Source organism: Palaemon carinicauda, chromosome 23, assembly GCF_036898095.1.
Source record: "Palaemon carinicauda isolate YSFRI2023 chromosome 23, ASM3689809v2, whole genome shotgun sequence".
Classification (NCBI taxonomy): Eukaryota; Metazoa; Arthropoda; class Malacostraca; order Decapoda; family Palaemonidae; genus Palaemon; species Palaemon carinicauda.
In genome coordinates this window covers 98,804,118-98,827,783 of record NC_090747.1, presented here as the reverse complement: position 1 = coordinate 98,827,783, position 23,666 = coordinate 98,804,118, and the positions used below count along the sequence as shown (strand labels likewise).

The 23,666-nt window shown below is 39.5% G+C and overlaps 1 protein-coding gene across 2 annotated transcripts in view; it reads left to right on the top strand.

The window, feature by feature from the left end:
- Positions 1-55: 55 nt before the first annotated feature.
- The window catches only part of LOC137617286 (inner centromere protein A-like), a 48,334-nt gene continuing 24,723 nt past the window's right edge, over positions 56-23,666 (top strand). Inside the window, exons 1-5 of one of the 2 annotated variants that reach the window (XM_068347281.1) lie at positions 56-210; positions 13,882-13,961; positions 17,220-17,355; positions 18,930-19,036; positions 20,721-20,869. In XM_068347281.1, coding sequence (XP_068203382.1) covers positions 13,884-13,961; positions 17,220-17,355; positions 18,930-19,036; positions 20,721-20,869 — 470 coding nt within the window. In that variant the 5' untranslated portion in view covers positions 56-210; positions 13,882-13,883. Of the gene's footprint in view, positions 211-295; positions 316-13,881; positions 13,962-17,219; positions 17,356-18,929; positions 19,037-20,720; positions 20,870-23,666 lie in introns of those variants that run through there. The other variant, XM_068347282.1, reaches the window with a different exon arrangement.

Below are 23,666 nucleotides of genomic sequence, written 5' to 3'. Positions count from 1 at the left end.
AAATATGGGCTCGAGATCGCTAAGGCCAAACTCGCGCGCTGATTGGTCCAAATTTTAAAGCGCGTCGCTGATTGGTCGATTCAAAAGCCTCCTCCCCGATCATATGTTTGTTTGTGTAGGTTCGTGCTCATGGGTGAGGAGGGCGCGCGTTAAAAAACCCTTTAAATAGTGTCAGTGTCTTCAAATATCCGTTAATATTATTTATAGCAAGTAAGTATTACTCCTTCTGAAGGTGTTGTGAACGAAGTGGCAATTGTGTGAGCTTTTGGAGTGAAGTGGTGAACGAAAACTGTGTTGGAACCGTAGTTCGAAAAAGTAAACAGCCCCATCTTGGCTATGAGCCGGATGGAAAGCAAGTATATATTTTTATCTGTTTCATGGAGGAGAATATCTATCTATCCTATTGGATAATACTACATGCCTATCATAATTGTGATACACTAATGTAGGCCTTTAATCTTTTATTTACCGTGTCGTACTAGGTCTAGCGCCACCTTACAAAATGGCCTTTTGTTTATCAATGTTATTTTTTACGTATAATTACTTGAATAATTTATACCTCAAATTAATCTCTGGGTTCCTATAGGCCGTTTGGGCCTCTATATGTATGAAAGGACCATTAAAACATCCCTGAAATTGAAATTAAGCCAATAATTAAATCTTAATGTTAAATTCTGAGAAGCCTTTGTATTTGGTTGGGTAAATATTTACTGTAACAATGTTCTTATTGAAGTAAAATATTTCTGGTATATTTAAAGATACTTTGAGCTGTTCTGATGCTAATAATTGGGGGAAAACCCATATTTTTCAAATTTTAGGTTTTAAAATAAAATTTGACTATATATGTATGATAGCGGCCACTTGTGTATCATGAGGGCCAGTTAAGGATACGGCAATGTAAGGGTGTTCGAAGGGGGACATAACATCAGCCCCTTGTTAGGTTAGGTAAGGGCACGGCTTGCAGGTTAGGTTAGGGTGGGGAGTTTAGGTTTGCTGGTGTCCCATTTTTTATGCACTCGGTAGGAACTGGCCGCTGATATACAAAGGCCCCTATGACTAAAACCAGGAAAACATCGCCTCATCCAACCCAGGAGCGCTATCCTTACCTACTTTCCTACTGGGTGGGCAATGCCCTTTTTGCAACCTCCCCCCATTAGACCACCGTGTTCTTAGCTTACCCAGAGACGGTTTCAACCATGTGTTAGGTTCAGGTGTTGGCCGGAGGGATTCGCCTTCCCATTAGCACCTTGTGGCCGCTGATATACAAAGGCTCCTAGACTAGGTTCATGTGACAGTAGCCTAGGCTGTCTAGAAATAGCTTGACATGTACATTATGTTGATGAGGTTACCTCGCTAATGGCTATTAAGTAGTGATTGTCGAATTTCGATGTTAAATCCTGATGCCAAGGTGTATCAAAATTCTTTACGAACAGCAGCCTAACTAGGGTCATTTAAAAGTTGTCTAGGTAATCGGGTTGAATTTGATAGGCATGCTATTTTTACGTTTATTTTTAGTTAACGCAGAATTCAAAATGGCTATTATTTCCCAGATGTAGGATGAGAGGCTGAAAGATATTCTTTGTGTTATATGTAAAGTTGTGTATATAGAATTTACAGTTTATTCTGAATCCTGTAATGGTAAGAATATTTATTTTTTAACTCATTTAGTTTTCAGACATATGCTTACATTAAGTACCAAGATTTTGACATCTCTTTTCTCTTACAGTATATATCCAATTAATTTTCTGGGTAGTTTGTAGCGCTACAGCCAAGCGTCCTAATTTGCTTATTATCGCTCCGACTGTTATCTTGTATAGAATGAAAATATGTTGTGTAAGGGGGGGGGGTAAGGACACGGCTTCTAGCATAGGTTAGGTGGGTTAGCTTCTCCCGTCGTACTCGTAGGTAAGGAAACTGTTGTGTAAGGGGGGGTCCGGGGGTTGCAGCCCCCCTGGGTAAGGATACGGCTTTTAGCATAGGTTAGGTGGGTTTTTTAAGTTAGCTTCTCCCGCCAAAATCGTTTTTAGAACGACGGCCACAGTTCAGAATATTCCCGTTTTCTACGGGATCTGGCCGTCACCCCACAAAGACTCCAATTTTCTTTTATATAATTTAAAATTTTTGTGATAATAGAGAGGAAAAGTCTGTATTCAATTAAATACGTTCAATTTATGGTGTCGAACTGGTTACAACCACAAATATAAAGTATCAAGAGTCCAACAATTAGTAGTTAATAGTATTGTATAAGTTGAGGTGGGATCCATACAAGACAGTTTTATTTTTCTCTAATATCAAATAGGTAAGGATTGGGTAGCCTTTGTTATTAAAGGGCTGATGGCGAGTTTAATTATTCTAAAGATTTATACATGCAAAATCATAAAATCAAGCAACATAACCCTTTTACCCCAAAGCTATTTGGAACTTTCCAACTCTTAACCCCCAGGTGTTTTGTTTTTTTTTCCAAGCACATTTTGCAATATATATTTTTTAAATTGCTCTAACAGCTTTAATTTTTGTCACAGAGAGGTCAGGTTGGTCTTATTCTTTTGTAAAATGCCTGAAGTTTCACATAAGTTATCAAAAATATGCAAAAAATGTAAATAGCAGTTTTTTGCAAGGACATACCAGGACGTCCATGGGGGTAAAGGGATGAGTTTTGTGAAACGTACCAGTACGTCCATTTGGGGGTAAAAGGGTTAATTTGAAATACCCATACTGTGATCCTTTCTAAACTTGTAACTACATCCCTAGCATGTAGAGTAAATTTGCTAAGCAACTTATTTACCTCCACAAACGAAGTTGGATGGTGGTTATGTTTTTGCCCTGTTTAATTGTATGAGTGTGTTTGTTTGTGATTGGCATCAATGACCTTAAATGTCAGGATGCCTGAAAGCCTAAAATCAATCCGTGTTTTTTTGTGAACAGCTTCCTGGTCACAATTTTAAGTAGAGTAGTGAAACTTGCAGGAAATTATTAAATTTTGCAAGTTCAAGGTCACGGTTAAGCAAAATGTCCAATTCACGCAGTCAGCCAAAAGATTGGACATCGTTGTCGCAGACTTCAAACTTGGTTCATATTTGAGTGTATGAAAATCCACGTCAATACATAAGCTGCTATGGGGAAGGTCTGTGCTCTACTGAGTTTCTCTCTAATTTATTTATATTTTTCCTTTACTAAAACAGCTGTTGCTATTAGCATAGGCTTACTCAAAATGGAGTCTGACAGAATCAAATGCTAATCATTTTATTAGGGTTTAAGGTCTGTGTGATTTTTTTAACCATAGGATTTTTTCATTTTCACATATGTGCATACTTCTTTTTTCATTGTGATAGACATATATTGACAGTTAAAACTATTCTATTATTGATAGGTAATCACTTGTCTCTTTAAATTTGGGATTCTGTAGAATAACACAACTCATTACAGTATTGATATGAACAAAAGTATTTGTAATTCATGGGAAGAAATTAGTTCGGTTTTTATACCTATGGTCAATTTATATAAGATATATTTCTGGGCTCGACCTGTGTCGCTCCGTGAAATGCTCCTCTAGCACCATTTCTAAGGCATAATTATTGCTGAAAATACCAGAGAAAAAGATGCATGGGATGCCAGGAATAAACCTAGCTCGCTCACTCATTGAGTGTCGGTATAGAAAACTGGGGCGTGATTGAACCCCGACCATAGATCCCTCACCAATTAAACCTCTCCTTCATCAACATACCCCCATCTCTACCCCTACATCTTCCCACCCCTATCTTCATTCCTCTTCAGCACTTGCGTTAGTCAGACGTGTTTTGTTTTGCTCGTGTGCTTGGTGTTATTTTTGGAAGATGATATTTTCTTTTGTACCTGTTAGGCTAGCCTAAAATGATTATTCATATGTAAGAATCCATGCTAGACCTAGATTCCACCCAGCAATACCCTGTTTTATGCACATTGCAGTATATTATTATTATTACTAGTCAAGCTACAACCCTAGTTGGAAAAGCAAGATGCTATAAGCCCAAGGGCTCCAATAAGGAAAAATAGCCTTATGAGGAAAGGAAATAAGGAAATAAATAAATGATGGGAACAAACTAACAATAAATCATTCTAAAAACAGTAACACCGTCAAAATAGATACTGTATGTCATATAAACTATTAACGTCAAAAACAGATACGTCATATATAAACTATAAAAAGACTCATGTCAGCCTGGTTAACATAAAAACATTTGCTCCAACTTTGAACTTTTAAAGTTCTACTGATTCAACTACCCGATTAGGAAGCATAGCATTTAGAAGGCATCAACAAAATTATTTTGCCAGGCATTCTGTTAATTTATTATCATCATTATTATTTCTCGCTAAGCTACACCCCAAGTTGGAAAAAGCAGGATGCTATAGGCCCAATGGCTCCAACAGGGAAAATAGCCCCGTGAGGAAAGGAACTAAGGAAATAAACTACGAGAGATGTTTAAGAATAAAAGCATTAAAATAAATCTTTCACATTAACTATCAAAAACTTCAAAATAAGAGGACATCATTGTTATAGAGACTTCAAACTTTTTTCATATTCTTCGTGTTCTTGTTTTGGGTTTAAATCCAACCCTCCACTGAAGTCGAGTGAACTACTTCTCGGGCGGGTCCATATTAATCACCTAACGAAACATTTTCATTATAACTTATACAATTCTTTGATTGTAGCATCTTCCAAATCATATGATCTTGTGAAAAGTAATGTCTAGTTTCTTCTTAAATTCAATTGCTCCCTTTAGGTCCTTCATTTCAGTTGGCAGTTCATTATAATGTCTAGGCGCACAGTAGCTAAAAGCCCTTTCACCAAATTTACTATTTGTTCTTGGTTCAGATAGCCTATGTTTGTCACTCATGTGTCTTATGTTAACATTTTCTAGTTCTAGTTTGTTCAGGCATTCTTTGAGATATTTTGGTTCAGTATCTTAAACGTTAGTAAGAGTAGCTTGTATTCAATTCTCGCTTTTACCGGCAGCCAGTGTAATTTAATTAGTGCAGGGCTAACTCTTTCCCTATTGTGTAGTCCTTTTATTAATCTAGCAGCTCTGTTTTGTACTCTGAATTTTCTTCAGCTGATAATTTGGTAAGCCATAGAACAGTGAGTTGCAGTAATCAATTCTTGAAAATATGTGGTGATTAATGAGTATGGCCATAGATTTTTCATCCAAGTATTTACTAATAAATGCTATGTTTCTAATATGATAGTTACAATTTCTTACCATAATGTTCATATGTTCATTCATTGTCAGTCTATCATCCATGATTACTCCAAGATTTCTGACATATTTCTTTAGGTCAATGATCGATTGACCTATTTCAATTCTTTGGAAGCATTCGATTCTTTTTATATCTCTTTCATTTCCAAAAATAATACATTCACTTTTATCTTCATTGAGCTTGAGCTTTTTTGTAAACATCCATGCCAATTAATACATATTAATTTCAAGGTTGAGAAATAAGCTGAGAGGGCAGAGGTCTGTGTTCTACTTGCCCTTATTGTATATTCTTTTTTAGCTATCATATACAATAGCTGTTGATTACCAAAGGGCCGTTTGTTCCTTCGCGATTTACAAACCCTCGTTCTTTGGTCAGGTCAGTGCAATCTCCTTAATTAAAGGACTCATTTATGTTGGTTAGATAAATATAAATTATTTTTCAATATTAAACTTACCCGATAATCATGTAGCTGTCAACTCCGTTGCCCGACAGAATTCTACGGGAGGGATACGCCAGCTATCACTATACTAGAAGGGGGTGTACTCACAAGCGCCACCTGTGGCCAGGTACTACAGTACTTGTTGTTGACGCCACCTCACTTTTTCCTCTGTCGTGCTTCCGGCAAGACGTTCTTGGATACGCTTATGATTTTGGAGTATTGTTCACGGTTTGGTGAAGTATTTCTCTAAAATTTGCAGCTATTCGCTATACTAGAAACTTCTATATTAGCTTAGTTAGCTTTTGGAATTAATTTAATTATGGTGACGAAGAGAGTATGAACTCTCTTTCACCTTTAAATGGCCGACCCTTCCCTTAGACGGAAGTGTTGGTGTCTAAGAGAGTATAGACTCTCTTTCTTAATTTTGCTTAACAAAAGTTATAGATTTATTTTATATCTCTCCGCCTTTTATAGGCCTCTTCGATTAACTTCCTTTTATTATAAAATTATTAAAATTAATTTTTATATTTGTTTATATTCAACCTTTCCTAATGGTAGGCGGTCTTTTCTTGTACCGAAGTTAATTAACATTGAGCCCGTCATTTCGGTTTTACCTGTTAACATATTATGCTATTTTAATGTTTTTGAAAGAATTTCTTTGATAGTCTCGTACTGTTTTCAAAGTTGAACTAACGTTTTGTTTTGTCTCTGTAGTTGTTGACGTTTCAGAACGTTCAACTTGCGCTCTATCGTTACGATAGAGAGAGAATTTTCACGGTGTCACGTTGCAGTAAGAGTAACCGTGTCTAGCGTTTTGTTCATTCTTTCTTAACTTAATGGTTTTAATTCTACAAAGGAACTTTTCATTTTGGGAAATATTTTCCTTTAACAATAATATGTTTTAACGATATATATGATTGGGCTCTTCTCTCAGGTTCTAAGTCGAGAGAGAGAGAGAGAGATAGAGACGGAGGGAGAAAGAGGAGGATAAACGTTTCGTTCAAGCGAGTAACGTTGTTATCGTTTTTGCTCTTCTCCCTAGTCTCTTTAGGGGAAGAAGGTAAACGTTTCTAGAGTTTTTCTTGTTCTCAAGCTTTATGCGGTGAGAGATTTTAAACGTAGTTTATTTGATCTAGTGTTTAGTCTCTTTCCAGCCACTGAATTATTTATCTTTCATTAGATTTTTCTGTTACATTGTAATTCTGTTTTCGCAATTACTAACTTTTGAGGAAGGATAGAATTGCGTGTTTCAGGTACAAACCACTTAAAGTTTCGAGTTCAGTGAAATAAGTGCAAACAGAAAATCAAAAGTGATAAGTGATTAGCTCAAAGTGTGTCAGTGTTGTGCGTGAGGGTACTTCTGTGCGTGCCAGTCGTCCTCCCAGTCCGGGACCTCTTGCAAGCTCCCAACCCCAGGGGAGAAGCAATGTCGAAGGGCAAAAGGGTTCGGCAGGCCTTGATCGGCGCACAGAAGTATCCTCGGTGGTTGCGGGCGTGTCTTAAGAGACCGTCACTCCCACCCGCAGACGATTGAGCCCTTATTTTGCTCGTCTGCAGAAGAAATTTCGGGGAGAAAACGCTGGTCTCAGGTCTCAAGACCTCTTAAACGTAAAGTCCAGACCTATGCCAGACGTACGAAGTTAGAGTTCAACAACCCGGATGCAGTCATTGGGTTAGCTCTGACTCTCCTCAGTCTCAGGTGACTGCACACCTCCTAAGAGAGGTAAGGCGATGCCACAACAGACCTTATCGTCTGTTGATCCCAAGACGACTTTGCTGCAGTCCATGCAGTCGCAGCTTGGGGTCTTAATGCGTGAGTTTCAGGCTGAGAAGGTTACACCTCCTCCTGCGAACGCTCCGCCTCTCCGCAGTCCAGTCTGCCAGGCGTACGAAGTTGAGGTTCCTCAGGCTACCTTACCGCGTTCTGAGTTGCCAGTTACCAGCGGTGTGCAGCAACCTCCGCCTCCTCCTGCGAGAGCTCCGCCTCACCGCAGTCCAGTCTGCCAGGCGTACGAAGTTGAGGTTCCTCAGGCTACCTTACCGCGTTCTGAGTTGCCAGTTACCAGCGTTGTGCAGCAACCTTAACCTTCCTTAAGGCAACCTCAGCAATGGGAGCAGGAGTCTTATGCCTTACTTCCTCCGCTTCCGCTTGCGGTTCCACCAGCGAGGCAACAATCTCTTGAGGTACGACAACCTCTTCCATCAATGAGGCAGCCACCTCAGCACTCGCTGCAGCTTAGGCTAGCTCCTCAGGAACCTCAACTCGCGAGACAAGAACTGCGTTCTGCGCAGCCGCTATCTCAACTCTCGCAGCTCACACCTCAGGAACCTTAACTCGTTCCTCAGGAACCTGCTACTGCGCATCCGCCAACCCTTACAGCAAGCGCAACTCTTGAGGCAGCAACCTCATGCTATGAGTCAGCCACCTCAACGCATGCATCTGCCACTTTCTCCTCAACTTGAGAAATAACAAATGACAATAATAACACCTCATTACTTTCATAACTTGCATTTGTAATCATATACATGTATGCCTACACAAACATTATGATAATGGAGGTTATTTGTCTTACTTATATAAAAATATATATGTATTCCTTGCAACATATTTTTAACAATATCGCAAAATATGGCAAAAATATCTTCAAACAAAAATGAATCATGAGTTATGAATGTAAGGTAAATATTATGTTGATATTAAAACCCCATGCAAGCATGCATGAAGCACTCTAGCACTGGTCATGGAATTTCTGAGAAATGTTAAACGCCATGCAACACGCTCTGCTTACCTTACAGCATGCTCTGCATACAGCATGCTCTGCATACAGCATGCTCTGCATACAGCATGCTATGCATACAACATGCTCTGCATACAGCATGCTCTGCATTCAGCATGCTCTGCATACAACATGCTCTACATACAGCATGCTCTGCATACAACATGCTCTGCATACAGCATGCTCTGCATTCAGCATGCTCTGCATACAACATGCTCTGCATACAGCATGCTCTGCATACAACATGCTCTACATACAGCATGCTCTGCATACAACATGCTCTGCATACCTTACCGCATGCTTCTCAGTCATACATCTTTGGTTGTTGCCAACTCACTAGACTGTCAAGCAGTTTCATAATGTTGCCTTCTAGTCTGCTGCTTTTGCACCATTGAAACCCTCACTGAGAGAACTTAACTTTTCTCGGATATGGTCCCTGTAGATGAGAAAGTGCTTTTCTCCCTCCTTCTGATATTCCCTTGAGGACTCTGTCATTTGGAGAGGAGCCTTTAGCTGCGTAGCCTCCTATGGACTTTTATTTAAGCATAACATGCTTCCAGGGAAGGTAATGGTTCCACTTCAGTCACTAACCCCGTCTGTTACCACACCTGCTCCCATAGACCTTGAGCTGTGTTGCAAGACATGCAGTCCAAGCTTAGTCCTTGTTAAAGGATTTTTTGTTTACGGAGTCAGTGTGTCACTGGGAAGACGTTCAACAACCAGCAGAAGTGACTTGTTGTGACGCAGTGCGGCAACCTCAGCAACCCGATAAGGAGTTGTCTGTACGACCCAGACAGTCTAGACAGCTTCGGGTTGTCACTGTACTTCCTCGCTTCCCCATGGTTGACAGTTCACAGACTGTGCAGCAGTACCATGATCTTGTGTCCGGCTCCGTCAGACGACTGGCTTTTAAGAGCTCCCACAAGTCGTCGCTGTCTGGAGATTCTCAGATGGACTATGGATCTGACCAAGGAACTGGGCCTCCTGGTCAATTTTGAGGAGTCTCAGCTCATCCCATCCCAGACCATTGTCTCCCTGGGTATGGATCTTCAGAGTCGAGCTTTTCGGGCTTTTCCGTCGGCCCCAAGGATCTTCCAAGCCCTAGAATACATCCAGAGCATGCTGAGAAGGAACCGATGCTCAGTCAGGTAGTGGATGAGTCTAACAGGGACACTTTCATCGCTGGCCCTGTTCATCGTGTTAGGGAGAATCCACCTCCCCCCCTTCAGTATCATCTAGCTGCTCACTGGATAAAGGACATGACGCTAGAGACGGTCTCAGTTCCTGTTTCCGAAGAGAGGAGGTCTTCTCTCGCGTGGTGTAAGAACAGCTTTCTTCTCAAGGAAGTCTACCTTTGGCTGTTCAGAAACCCGACCGCCGTCTCCTCTCGGACACATCAGACACGGGCTGGGGTGCGACTTTGGACGGACAGGAATGATCGAGAACATGGAATCAGGAGCAAAGGACACTTCACATCAATTGCAGGAGTTGTTGGCGGTTCTTCTGGCCTTGATAAACTTCAAGTCCCTCCAGCTTAACAAAGTGGTGGAGGTGGACTCTGACAACACCACAGCCCTGGCTTACACCTTCAAGCAGGGAGGGACTCTTTCGTGAAGTTGTTCTAGATCGCAAGGGACCTCCTCATCTGGTCTAAAGATCGAAAGCTCACGCTGGTAACGAGGTTCATTCAGGGCGGTATGAATGTCATGGCAGATCACCTCAGCCGGAAGGGTCAGGTCATCCCCACAGAGTGGACCCTTCACAAGAATGTTTGCAGCAGACTTTGGGCCCTGTGGGGTCAGCCAACCATAGATCTGTTCGCTACCTCGATAACCTAGAGACTCCTATTGTATTGTTCTCCGATTCCAGACCCAGCAGCAGTTCACGTGGATGCTTTTCTGCTGGATTGGTTCCATCTCGACCTGTATGCATTCCCGCCGTTCAAGATTGTCAACGGTACTTCAGAAGTTCTCCTCTCGCAAAGGGACACGGCTGACGTTGGTTGGCTCCGCTCTGGCCCGCGAGAGAATGGTTCTTAGAGGTACTACAATGGCTGGTCGACATTCCCAGGACTCTTCCTCTAGGAGTGAACCTTCTACGTCTACCTCACGTAAAGAAGGTACACCCGAACCTCCACGCTCTTCGTCTGACTGCCTTCAGACTTTCGAAAGACTCTCAAGAGCTAGGGGCTTTTCGAAGGAGGCAGCCAGAGCGATTGCCAAAGCAAGGAGAACATCCACTCTCAGAATCTATCAGTCTCAAGGGGAAGTCTTCCGTAGCTGGTACAAGACCAATGCAGTTTCCTCAACCAGTACCACTGTAACCCAGATTGCTGACTTCCTGTTTTATCTAAGGAAAGTAAGATCCCTTTCAGCTCCTACGATCAAGGGTTACAGAAGTATGTTGGCAGCGGTTTTCCGCCACAGAGGCTTGGATCTTTCCACCAACAAAGATCTACAGGACCTCCCTAGGTCTTTTGAGACCTCAAAGGAACGTCGGTTGTCCACTCCAGGCTGGAATCTAGACGTGGTCCTAAGGTTCCTTATGTCATCAAGATTTGAACCTCTCCAATCAGCCTCTTTTTTGGACCTCACATTAAAAACTCTTTTCCTCGTGTGCTTGACAACAGCTAAAAGAGTAAGTGAGATCCACGCCTTCAGCAGGATCATTGTTTTCACATCTGAAACGGCTACATGTTCCTTGCAGCTCGGTTTTTGCTAAACGAGCTTCCTTCACGTCCTTGGCCTAAGTCGTTCGAGATCCCAAGCCTGTCCAACTTGGTGGGGAATGAACTGGAGAGAGTACTTTGCCCAGTTAGAGCTCTTAGGTACTATCTAAAAAGGTCTTAACCTTTACAAGGACAATCAGAAGCCTTATAGTGTGCTATCAAGAAACCTTCTTTTCCAAGTTCTAAGAACTCAGTTTCCTACTATTCAGGCTTCTGATTAGAGAAACACATTCTCATCTGAAGGAAGAAGACCTTGCTTTGCTGAAGGTAAGGACACATGAAGTGGGAGCTGTGGCTACTTCAGTGGCCTTCAAACAGAGCCATTCTCTGCAGAGTGTTATGGATGCAACCTATTGGAGAAGCAAGTCAGTGTTCGCATCATTCTATCTCAAAGATGTCCAGTCTCTTTACGAGTACTGCTACACCCTGGGACCATTCGTAGCAACGAATGCAGTAGTAGGCGAGGGCTCAGCCACTACATTCCCATAATCCCATAACCTTTTAACCTTTCTCTTGAATACTTTTTATGGGTTGTACGGTCGGCTAAGAAGCCTTCCACATCCTTGTTGATTTGGCGGGTGGTCAATTCTTTCTTGAGAAGCGCCGAGGTTAAAGGTTGTGATGAGGTCCTTTAGTATGGGTTGCAGCCCTGTATACTTTAGCACCTTTGAGTTGATTCAGCCTTCCAAGAGGAACGCTGCGCTCAGTAAGGAAGACGATCTTATTAAAGGCAGAGTAACGGTTCAAGTCGACTTCCTTACCAGGTACTTATTATTTCATTGTTATTGTGGATAACTGATTATATGAAATACGGGATACTTAGCTATCCTTTAGTCTTGTACACTGGTTTTTCACCCACCCCCCTGGGTGTGAATCAGCTACATGATTATCGGGTAAGTTTAATATTGAAAAATGTTATTTTCATTAGTAAAATAAATTTTTGAATATACTTACCCGATAATCATGATTTAATTGACCCACCCTTCCTCCCCATAGAGAACCAGTGGACCGAGGAAAAAGTGAGGTGGCGTCAACAACAAGTACTGTAGTACCTGGCCACAGGTGGCGCTTGTGAGTACACCCCTTCTAGTATAGTGATAGCTGGCGTATCCCTCCCGTAGAATTCTGTCGGGCAACGGAGTTGACAGCTACATGATTATCGGGTAAGTATATTCAAAAATTTATTTTACTAATGAAAATAACATTTTTAAAATGTGTCCATAACCTAGGAAAACTTGATACTGTGGTAATTTAGATTTAAATTATGATTTTTATTTAAGTAGTACTTGTATCCATTTTTTTCGATGAGTATTCGTCCAATCGGAACTTGTAAAAAAATATCAGTTTAGTCGTCATTCAATGGTTAGAGAGTATTTTGGGCATTTTTTTTTTTTTATTTAAACCTGTTATATTGTTGTTAAGGTAATTTTTTTCACCTATTTTCTTCATTTGACATTCTTTAAAAATGGATAATACTGATAAGACTAAAAAAGTAATTTCTTCTCGTTTCCATTTCATAGCTGCATAGGAAAATTACATATAAAAATCAGGCTTTATATCAGATTAGCGAGATCTTTGTTACTGTATGGACATGAGTCGTGGTATGACAATGAAACAATCTCCAACAGATTTAGTAGATTTGAGAAGAAAGCCCTTAGTAGAATATTCCGAGTTAAATGACAGGACAGGATTAGAAATGAAATTGTAAGAGATTACTCGAGTTCCATATGTGGGTGAGATCATGGTAAGGTGTAGATGAAGATGGTTTGGGCATGCTCTTTGTTCTGCCCAAGAGAGATTAGTTCAGAAAGCTAAAAACAGGGCTTCACAAGGCACTAGAAAGAGTTGGAAGACCCAGGCCTGCATAGTTGAGAACTATGAAGCATGAAATGGGAGATGAGTGGAGAAACATTGAATTAAAAGCTTAAGATAGAGACGACTGGCGAAATCTAACTGAGGCCCTTTGCGTCATTTGGTGTAGGAGGAGATAATGGTAGTGAAATAATAGTATTCGATGACAGATGAAAAGTGGATGGTGAATGGTTGGTTGCAAACTGTCTGGATGAGCGGATGGAGCTATCAAGCATGGCTTGATCAATTGGATGGTGCTGCTTGCATCCTGGGCAGGACTAACAGGAACTTGGGGGAGTTGATGTTGTGTTTTATATATGCAACATGCTCTGAAGCCTTGTGTGAATTTGCCTTTAGGTTGCATTTGCAAAGGCTGCAACATGTAAGCTGCAGGCCAGAGCAAGCTGAAGCTTAAATTTGAAATTTTGTAGGACTCCGAAGTGATTGCCTTTCAAAGCACTTTTCGCTTAATCATACGGTCTCGATATAAGCAGCAGATGTTAAGTTTAACCATCAACCTCACCCTGTCTGCATCTGCTAAGTTGCCTCCTGTGTGGATGCAGCCTGATTACTGTATAGCTTATCTTAATACATGAGTGTTAGTGAATGTTACTGTATTGACACAAATGATAGTTATATTTATGATGGGTTAGGATCTCGGCTCATTTCTGTTATGAATGGTGTTGAAAATAATGAATACTGTTAATGGTTTCTTTGTGTTCATGCTCTTATGTTTAAATACTAGCCATAGTGCTAGAGTAGAGGAGCCTAGGTGTCTACTTTGCTAATTAATTAATTTATTTATTTTTTTATTTAAGAAATGGAATTAATAAACACTTATTTCTTTTCAGCTATGAAGGAAAATGACCATTTGTTTGAATTATTTCTTCAGGCTCAAGAAAAATATAAAACTGCATCAGAATCTTTTGAGGTAAGGTTCCGTACATATCACGCTAGTGTCTATTTTTTTGTATTAGAAATTATTTGTTAATTGAAATATAAGTTGTATTTTAATGTTATATTTTAGAGGTAAACTATCCTTCAAGGATTAGCCAGTCTCTCTGATATTGGTTCTCTTTTAGATAGTCGTTTCCTTGTTCCCTATTTTACCCGCTTTACATAAGTGACAAAGTTTAATATAGTCTTACAGCGCACTCATCATCGCAGGCTGTTACTATAATATTATTATTATTATTATTATTACTACTACTACTTGCAAAGCTACAACCCTAGTTGGAAAAGCAGGATGCTATAAGCACAGGGGCCCCAACAGGGAAAATAGCCCAGTGAGGAAAGGAAACAAGGAAAAATTAAATTAGAAAGCAACATTAAAATAAATATTTCTTATATAAACACTAAAATCTCTAACAAAACAAGAGAAATTAGATAGAATAGTGTGCCCGAGTGTACCCTCAAGCAAGAAAACTCTAACCCTAGACAGTGGAAGACCATGGTACAGAGGCTATTGCACTACCCAAGATTAGAGAACAATGGCTTGATTTTGTAGTGTCCTTATCCTAGAAGAGCTGCTTTCCATAGCAAAAGTCTCTCTTCTATCCCATATCATTGACTACTTAAGGTGGTGATGACTTTACCCACCTGGTTAGGTTAGTTCATTTTTAAATGGTAAGATTTTCCTTTAAGGGAAGGCGGCTCTAATATCAAATTATTGCTTTCCAGCCTTTTATAGTTCCATAGGCTTTTTATCATGGCCTTCCTATGTCTTGTATTAATGTACTCTTTCATTAAAAACAAAAAAAAGCTCGCTTTTCAGTCTGTTTGCTTCTTGCTTTCTCTAATGAGGTGTTGAAGAGACTTGATGGAAGTACCTTGGATGCCTAGTTGTTTATCAAGAGGGTCTTTTATTTATATCTTTATCTTTTAAACCCTCTTTACTATCCCTCCTGTTAAGGCAGCTACCAAATCTAGGATGAACTCTACTTTAAAGGTTACTCATGAATGACAAAGGTAATGGGTAGAACAATATCCTAGAGTGTGACCATATATACATATGATCAGCATCAAAGGACCTTCTTACACTCCAATGCTGTACAGAAATTCCTTGCGAGGGTCAAACCCCACCCTGGGTTGCAAGTCAAAGACATTTCCAGTTGGTTACTACTTGAAGTAATCTATGTTCTCCAATTTCTTAGCTTTTCTCTTGATCCATCAGTCTTGTACTGGTACTTCTAATTTATCAACTTCCAGCTGAAATTACAATGTGGCTTGTATAATCGAAGGACTTTAGTAGAAAATAAGTTTTCTGTGTCATATATCATGCAAAAGTACTCTTCTTATGCTTCCGCATTCAAACCAAAAACGAGGTATATAAGTTACCATATATCAACAGGATCGAAGGTATTCACACATGAATTATTACTATTAATTGTTTTAGAGATTTTTTTCTGGTATGGATGGTGTGAAAGCTGAGATGTTGAAGGAAGGGGGTGTGACTGTAATTGAATGGTTGGTGAGATTGTTTAATGTGTGTTTTGTGTTGTCAATGGTACCAGTAGATTGGGTCTGTGCATGTATTGTACCACTATATAAGGGTAAGGGAGATGTGCATGAGTGTTGTAATTCAAGAGGTATTAGTTTGTTGAGTGTAGTTGGAAAAGTGTATGGTAGAGTACTGATTAATAGGATTAAGGATAAAACAGAGAATGCAATCTGGGAAGTACAGGGGGGTTTTAGAAGAGGTAGGGGTTGTATGAATCAGATTTTTGCAGTTAGGCAGATATGCGAGAAATATTTAGCAAAAGGTAAGGAGGTGTATGTTGCGTTTATGGATCTGGAGAAAGCATATGATAGAGTTGATAGGGAAGCAATGTGGAATGTGATGAGGTTATATGGAGTTGGTGGAAGGTTGTTGCAAGCAGTGAAAAGTTTCTACAAAGGTAGTAAAGCATGTGTTAGAATAGGAAATGAAGTGAGCGATTGGTTTCCGGTGAGAGTGGGGCTGAGACAGGGATGTGTGATGTCGCCGTGGTTGTTTAACTTGTATGTTGATGGAGTGGTGAGAGAGGTGAATGCTCGAGTGCTTGGACGAGGATTAAAACTGGTAGACGAGAATGATCATAAATGGGAGGTAAATCAGTTGTTGTTTGCGGATGATACTGTACTGGTAGCAGACACAGAAGAGAAGCTTGACCGACTAGTGACAGAATTTGGAAGGGTGTGTGAGAGAAGGAAGTTGAGAGTTAATGTGGGTAAGAGTAAGGTTATGAGATGTACGAGAAGGGAAGGTGGTGCAAGGTTGAATGTCATGTTGAATGGAGAGTTACTTGAGGAGGTGGATCAGTTTAAGTACTTGGGGTCTGTTGTTGCAGCAAATGGTGGAGTGGAAGCAGATGTACGTCAGAGAGTGAATGAAGGTTGCAAAGTGTTGGGGGCAGTTAAGGGAGTAGTGAAAAATAGAGGGTTGGGCATGAATGTAAAGAGAGTTCTATATGAGAAAGTGATTGTACCAACTGTGATGTATGGATCGGAGTTGTGGGGAATGAAAGTGATGGAGAGACAGAAATTGAATGTGTTTGAGATGAAGTGTCTGAGGAGTATGACTGGTGTGTCTCGAGTAGATAGGGTCAGGAACGAGGTGGTGATGGTGAGAACGGGTGTGAGAAATGAGTTAGCGGCTAGAGTGGATATGAATGTGTTGAGGTGGTTTGGCCATGTTGAGAGAATGGAGAATGGCTGTCTGCTAAAGAAGGTGATGAATGCAAGAGTTGATGGGAGAAGTACAAGAGGAAGGCCAAGGTTTGGGTGGATGGATGGTGTGAAGAAAGCTCTGGGTGATAGGAGGATAGATGTAAGAGAGGCAAGAGAGCGTGCTAGAAATAGGAATGAATGGCGAGCGATTGTGACGCAGTTCCGGTAGGCCCTGCTGCTTCCTCCGGTGCCTTAGATGACCGCGGAGGTAGCAGCAGTAGGGGACTCAGCAGTATGAAGCTTCATCTGTTGTGGGAAGTTGGGCTGTGGCACCCTAGCAGTACCAGCTGAACTCGGCTAAGTCCCTGGTTAGGCTGGAGGAACATAGAGAGTAGAGGTCCCCTTTTTTGTTTTGTTCTTGTTGATGTCGGCTACCCCCCAAAATTGGGGGAAGTGCCTTTGGTATATGGATCTTGACACATGCTACTCCCTTCATCTCCCAAGGATTAAAACTGTGACTGATGGAATTATTTAATTTCAGGAACATTTCCTTTGGCTCGAGGAGGCCCTAGCTGCTGCGAAAGAGTCCTTTTCACACACTCATCAAGTATTACTCCCTAAAACCCCAGCAGCCAAGAAGAGGGGTCGACCAAAGAAGATAGACCATGAAGATTCAGGTTAGTTGAGAACATTTCTGAACTTTATAGATGGACGATTGTTCATCGTAGATCGAGTAAGGGTCCGTACCTGAGGAATTTATTTGGAATATATTTTCTTGGTAACTAGGTACACGTTTCTTGAAGCAAAACCTCGGGTATAAAATAGAAATATTCTTCACATATACTAGATTAGTTCCATGTGTACAAGTGTATCAATCCTTGCATGCAAGTTCAACATCAATTGATTTGATTATTAACTGTTAGAGGCTTTGCTGATGAGTTTTATGTAATCTAGTTATTAGATGAAGTGGCAAATTTGTTAGGACAGGACTTATGCAGTGTTTGAGTGTTGATCTCTAATGAGAGTGGTTGTCACTCTTTCGTGCTTTGGCTGTTATAGGAAACTTTTCATGTATTATTTAAGTTAGTGACATTGTGACCATGACCCTTTACTTGAAATAGAAATAGTGAAGGTTTTCAGTGTACAGTAAATGAACAAACATTGGGAGAGTTAGTATAGGAAATAAAGATGTTTACCCAAAATGTGTAGTAGGTCTTTAAGACCTTAAAATTTTAGCATCAAGGGACTTTAGAGATATTCAGTGAATGTACATGAAAGAACTTTAAACAAAAAACTACCACGATTCACGTTGAAACTACGTTTTTAATTCAGAATCAATGAGGAGACCAAAAGCAAGGTGGTTTTCTCTCCGCCATACACCTCCATAAAACCTCAGTACTCCACTAGAGGGGCAATTCTATTGCAGTGAAAGAAAATAGAACATGTTTAGGTTGTAGGATAGATGTTGACGTTTAACCAGCTTCGAGAAGGAGCATTGTAAATGCCAGGGGAGCTACTTAGATGGATGTTATAGAAATCCTTCAGATGATATTCAGGATGCCAGTGGTATACAGTAATATATAAACAAGTTCCCTGAACTGGAATCTTGCTCGTAATGTTCTTTCCCTATTGGATGGTCATGATGTCAGGATTGTATGTTACATTATAACTTAATCTTGTTACTTTTCATTTTTGTTGTCTATATCTATATGTTGATTGTCTTATGGTAAAACTATACAACAAAAAAAATACTAATGAATTATATTTCACATTAATGAATGTGAATCTTATTTTTATATCCGCCAACAAAGTTGGAAGCAGGTTATGTTTTACCCTGTATGTTCGTATGTCTGTGTTTGTTTGTGAACAGCTTCCTGGCCACAATTTTGATTGCAGAGTAATAAAACTTGCAGGTGTTAACTGTTATGTAAAATGCTGGAAATGATTAAATCTTGGAAGGTCAAGGTCAAGCAAAATGTCCAATTCATGTAATCAGCCATAAATTTGGACATCAATGTCACAGAGACTTCAAACTCGGTTCATATTTGAGTGTATGAAGATCCACGCCAATTAGTACAAGTCAAGGTCGAGAAATAAGCTTTCTAGGCGGAGGTCTGCGCTCTACTGATTGCCCCTCTAGTTTCTTATGTTATTGGCAAACAATAAATTTAGTGAATGATTCAGGAGGAAGTATATTATGTTAGCCCATCTCCATTTTACATTATAATAACAATTTTGTTTATTCTTGCAGACGATGACGCATCATCAAGTAAGAGGTCACAGACAGGAAGCATCTGTCAATCGGAATATGCCAGCCCCGAAGGCCCTCCAGCTAGACGAGGGAGAGCAGCATCACGGGTTAGTTTCTCAGAGTTTTTCTTTTGGAGGAGATAGATATATGTAAAAGGAAAGTCACATTTTCAGTTAGAAAAAGAGAGCAGTTATTGGATACTAAAACTAAGGGCTTTGGGATTTTCAAATTAGGAACCCCTAATGATTTTACTTAGCTACCCAAAGCCCATCTATGATATCCAAGTCCTCTCTAGATATGTCTATAAGTTGAAAGTGACAAATGTCATCATCTCTTTTCATTGTTAAGCTGGAATCACTAGATATTTCTTGCTTGAGGTTTTTGGCCAACGTCTAGCCGTTGTTCGCAGGCGAGTGTTGTAGCGTCACACTACGATCTCGTTCAAAGAGCATTAGGAAAAAGTGTAAACAAAACCGATCAGCTGACGTCATTATGGCACACAGATATTTTTGGAATGTTGCAAGATACGCTACAGTAATATGTATTCTCAGAATGATACGTGAAATGAATAAGAAAAATATTTGTTTCTTAGCAATATTTATGCCTAAGAAATGGTGCTATAAGGAGCATTTCACGGAGCGACACAGGTCGAGCCCAGAAAAAATATTTGTAGGTTTGAGAGTGGCTCAGGATAAGAAAAGACGGAGGTATCTTTGACAACCTTTGTTGGGTAATGAGGCTGGAGGATGGTTCTGCCTTCTGCTACTACCACAGGATGAATAAAGCAGATTTTGGTTATCTCTTGAGACTTGGGGCCCAAGATTGCAAAGTAAGAGCATAACCTATTTACAGCAGTCATCTTGTTTGTTAACCCTTTTACCCCAAAGGGCGTACTGGTACGTTTCACAAAAGCCATCCCTTTACCCCCATGGACGTACCGGTGCGTCCTTGCAAAAAAATGCTATAAAATTTTTTTTTTTCATATTTTTTGATAATTTTTTGAGAAAATTCAGGCATTTTCCAAGAGAATGAGACCAACCTGACCTCTCTCTGACAATAATTAAGGCTGTTAGAGCAATTTAAAAAAAAATATACTGCAAAATGTGCTGGGAACAAAATAACCCCCTGGGGGTTAAGGGTTGGAAATTTCCAAATACCCCGGGGGTAAAAGGGATAACATCAGAAATCATGCTCGTGGTGCTCGCCGCTTCACATCCATTTGGGAAGCCATTATCTCGAGCATTAAGCTCCCGATTTTCCCATTTTAGCAGCAACAACTTGCTGTTGGAAAAAGAACCCTAGTGTATTCCAGCTTTACTTGTAACTATGAAGTGCAATAAAGATTAAGGCAAATGATACCTGAGATAAGAAACCTCTTTATCAAAAGTAGATTATTAAGCATTCATACACTACCACTCCCTGCCATAGGTAACAATATTTTGTTAAATATGAAAAATACTTCCATCAATAATAGATTTTTCCACTGTAATATTATACATGAAGTGTATGTCTGTGTACATTGTATTATCTATCTAAATATAGTGCATATAATCTTTATTAAGACTTACTTAATTCTGTAATGATGCCAATAATGTTCTGACTTAATTCCATTATCCTTCCTCAATGGTGCATTAGTTGTTGGGGCATGTTATTATTATGTTGATGCTAAAGATAACAGATTAGTCAAAACAAAACTTGCATTACCTATTTATTACCTATTTCCATTTGATATTTTCTTATATTTAAAGCCTCTTTATTTATATTTACTTGATTTGGCCTTCCTTTTATTAGATTGCACAGGAAAGAATGGCGAAGTCTTACAAGGAAGGCGCGAAACGTAAGTTAAGACGTCCATCCACCCCTGAAGATATCTACACAATCAAGAAGACGAGACCCACAAGACAAGTGACAATCAATAAAGATTATGATGAATTTGAAGAGTAAGTACTTTTATTGCTTTAACCATTTAAACGGATAAATTTATTTTAACCCTTTTACCCCCAAAGGACGTACTGGTACGTTTCACAAAAGCCATCCCTTTACCCCCATGGACGTACCGGTACGTCCTCGCAAAAAAATGCTATAAAAATTTGTTTTTTATATTTTTTGATAATTTTTTGAGAAAATTCAGGCATTTTCCAAGAGAATGAGACCAACCTGACCTCTCTATGACCAAAATTAAGGCTGTTAGAGCAATTTAAAAAAAATATACTACAAAATGTCCTGGGAAAAAAATTTCCAACCCTTAACCCCCAGTTAAGGGTTGGAAATTTCCAAATACCCCGGGGGTAAAAGGGTTAACTTATACAATGCTTTATGAGGAATGCAAATTCGTGCATGCAGTGTTTTTCTAATCATCCGTGTCTACGGTAACCAACCTGCGGATTATATACGACGCCATTTTCTTTCTAAATTTCCTAGAAGATATCCAAGCGTGAATCTCATGAAAGGAATAGTAACAATACTAACTGATTCTCCTAAATTACCTTGACTATTTTCTCTGTTCGCAACAAGACAAGACTGAAAAGTCACGCATACTCTGCTCTGCTTCTAGTTTCTTAATGATACCAGTTTGTTTAAAGAAAATGAAAGTTTGCCTATGCCACCCTTAAAATTTTGTCTTCGATATATGATTTCACTATGTATGCTATGTATTGTGCGAATTAGTTTTGCTTAATTACGTTATGCTAGGCTAATTAAACAGCCGCTTTTTTAATTTTTCTTACCGTCACCTTACGTCCACTTTCTCTCCCCTAACTCCGTTAAAGATACATACTGTACAGGTGTGTACAAAACCATTAGAAAGGGTCATGGAAGTAATAAATATATTGAATTCTAATTTATTAAAAAATTCGTTGCTGTTTTGGTATGCGTTCTCATTTTATGGCGTGATCTCAGAAATTATTCTTTTGCTTTAGTATGCGATCTCAGTATTGTGAATAGGTAAAAAAAAATAAGAATGTTATAAAATCTCATGGTTCTTGCTTCGCTCGCTAAAAAGTAAAAACATCAAGCTCTGTATGTACTGTACAGTGGTACCTCTACATACGAATTTAATCCGTTCCACAACCGACTTCGGAATGTTCGGATGTAGAAACGAATTTTCCCATAAGAATACATTGAAATAGGATTAATCCGTGGTTGAGCCCAAAAACCTATGATAACTCCTTAATAAATTACTACACATAATTACACATGACAATATGCACTCTAAATTAGATAATAGACATGTAAAAAAGAATAATTATGAAGAAATGATAAATAAGAAAAGAGTTTTTAGCGTCACGTTACCTTAAAAAGTCCAGCGCAGGTGTTGGTCTCGCTACGCAGAGAGGAGACGGACGGGCGGCGAGGAGGTAGAGAGGTTGACTACGATAAAAGTACACTACCGTAACTTATTCCAACTTACACTAAGTAAACTTTAAACCTAACTTAGCTTATTTATTTTTTTTTATTTATATTTTTTATTTTTTTTTACATTTTCTTTTTTTCTTTTTGATGATTAATTTTAATCACTTTCACTCTACACTTAAAATTGATTGAATTTTTTTCATTTCAATCCTTGCCGTTTTCTTTGTTTCACTTTCTTTCGCTTCAGTCTTTGCCGTTTTCTTTGAACCACTTCCTTCCTCTTGATCACGAGTTCGCTTCGTAGTTTGTTTAAAGAAGCTATCGATAGAAAGTTGCTTGGTACAGCTTTTTAGAATGTTTCAAAAATAAATTAGGGAAACATCATCAAACTGCGCAACTACACGACAAACCTGCAATTTCTTTAGATGGTATTTGTCGATGAAGTCGACCGCGTCTTGATATTTTCCTAACACCTCTTTTATTTGCGCCGAACCTAACACATGTGATGCTTTTCAATAATTCCTTGCTTTACTTCTAAAGAAAGCATTTCCTTATTCTTCTTCTCACCACTACCACTTGCGAAACTAAGCCTTTTAGGACCCATGATTTACGTAAAATAACGTAAAAGGATGAACGTAAAAAATCACGATTAAAACACAGTTAATAGCAGAACGCACAGGGCACAACCACACGAAGCCAACAAGAACAGAGGAATGTCCCAAGCCACGCTAATTGAGGGTCCCTCCGAGGTAGAAATGCTGCCTTCTATTGGCAGAAATAAAAAATACATCCGGCGCTATGAGTACCATCTACGTGCACGGGTATTGTTTACTTCGGGTGTCGAAAAAAAATTTGGGTGTAGAGTAGGAACGTGTTCGAATTGTACTTCGCGTGTCGAAAAATTCGGATACAACCGGTACGACGAAAATTGCTTACTTCGTGTGTCGAAAAACTGCTCGAATTTTACTTCGGATGTTGGAAAATTCGGATGTAGATACGTTCGTGTGTAGAGGTTCCACTGTACTGGCAAGCGGTAATGATTGATTATTTATTCCTGGTATATATTTTTTTTTAGAAAATCTAATGGTTCTTGCTTCGCCGTGAAGTGGGATTGCATACCAAAGCAAAAGCACGACTTAGAGATCTAATATAGTACCAAAACAGCACCAAAAATTCTGATAAGGAAGTCAATAGACACAAAAGATCAAATCAAATACTCGGCAGTTCCTAATAGGCGGCATACCATAAACGTTAGTAGGTCGTATGGAATAGTTCAACTTTTACTTTTATAGTGATATTTTTATATTGATTTTGGCTGAACTTTAACCCTTTTACCCCCAAATGACATACTGGTACGTTTCACAAAACCCATCCCTTTACCCCCAT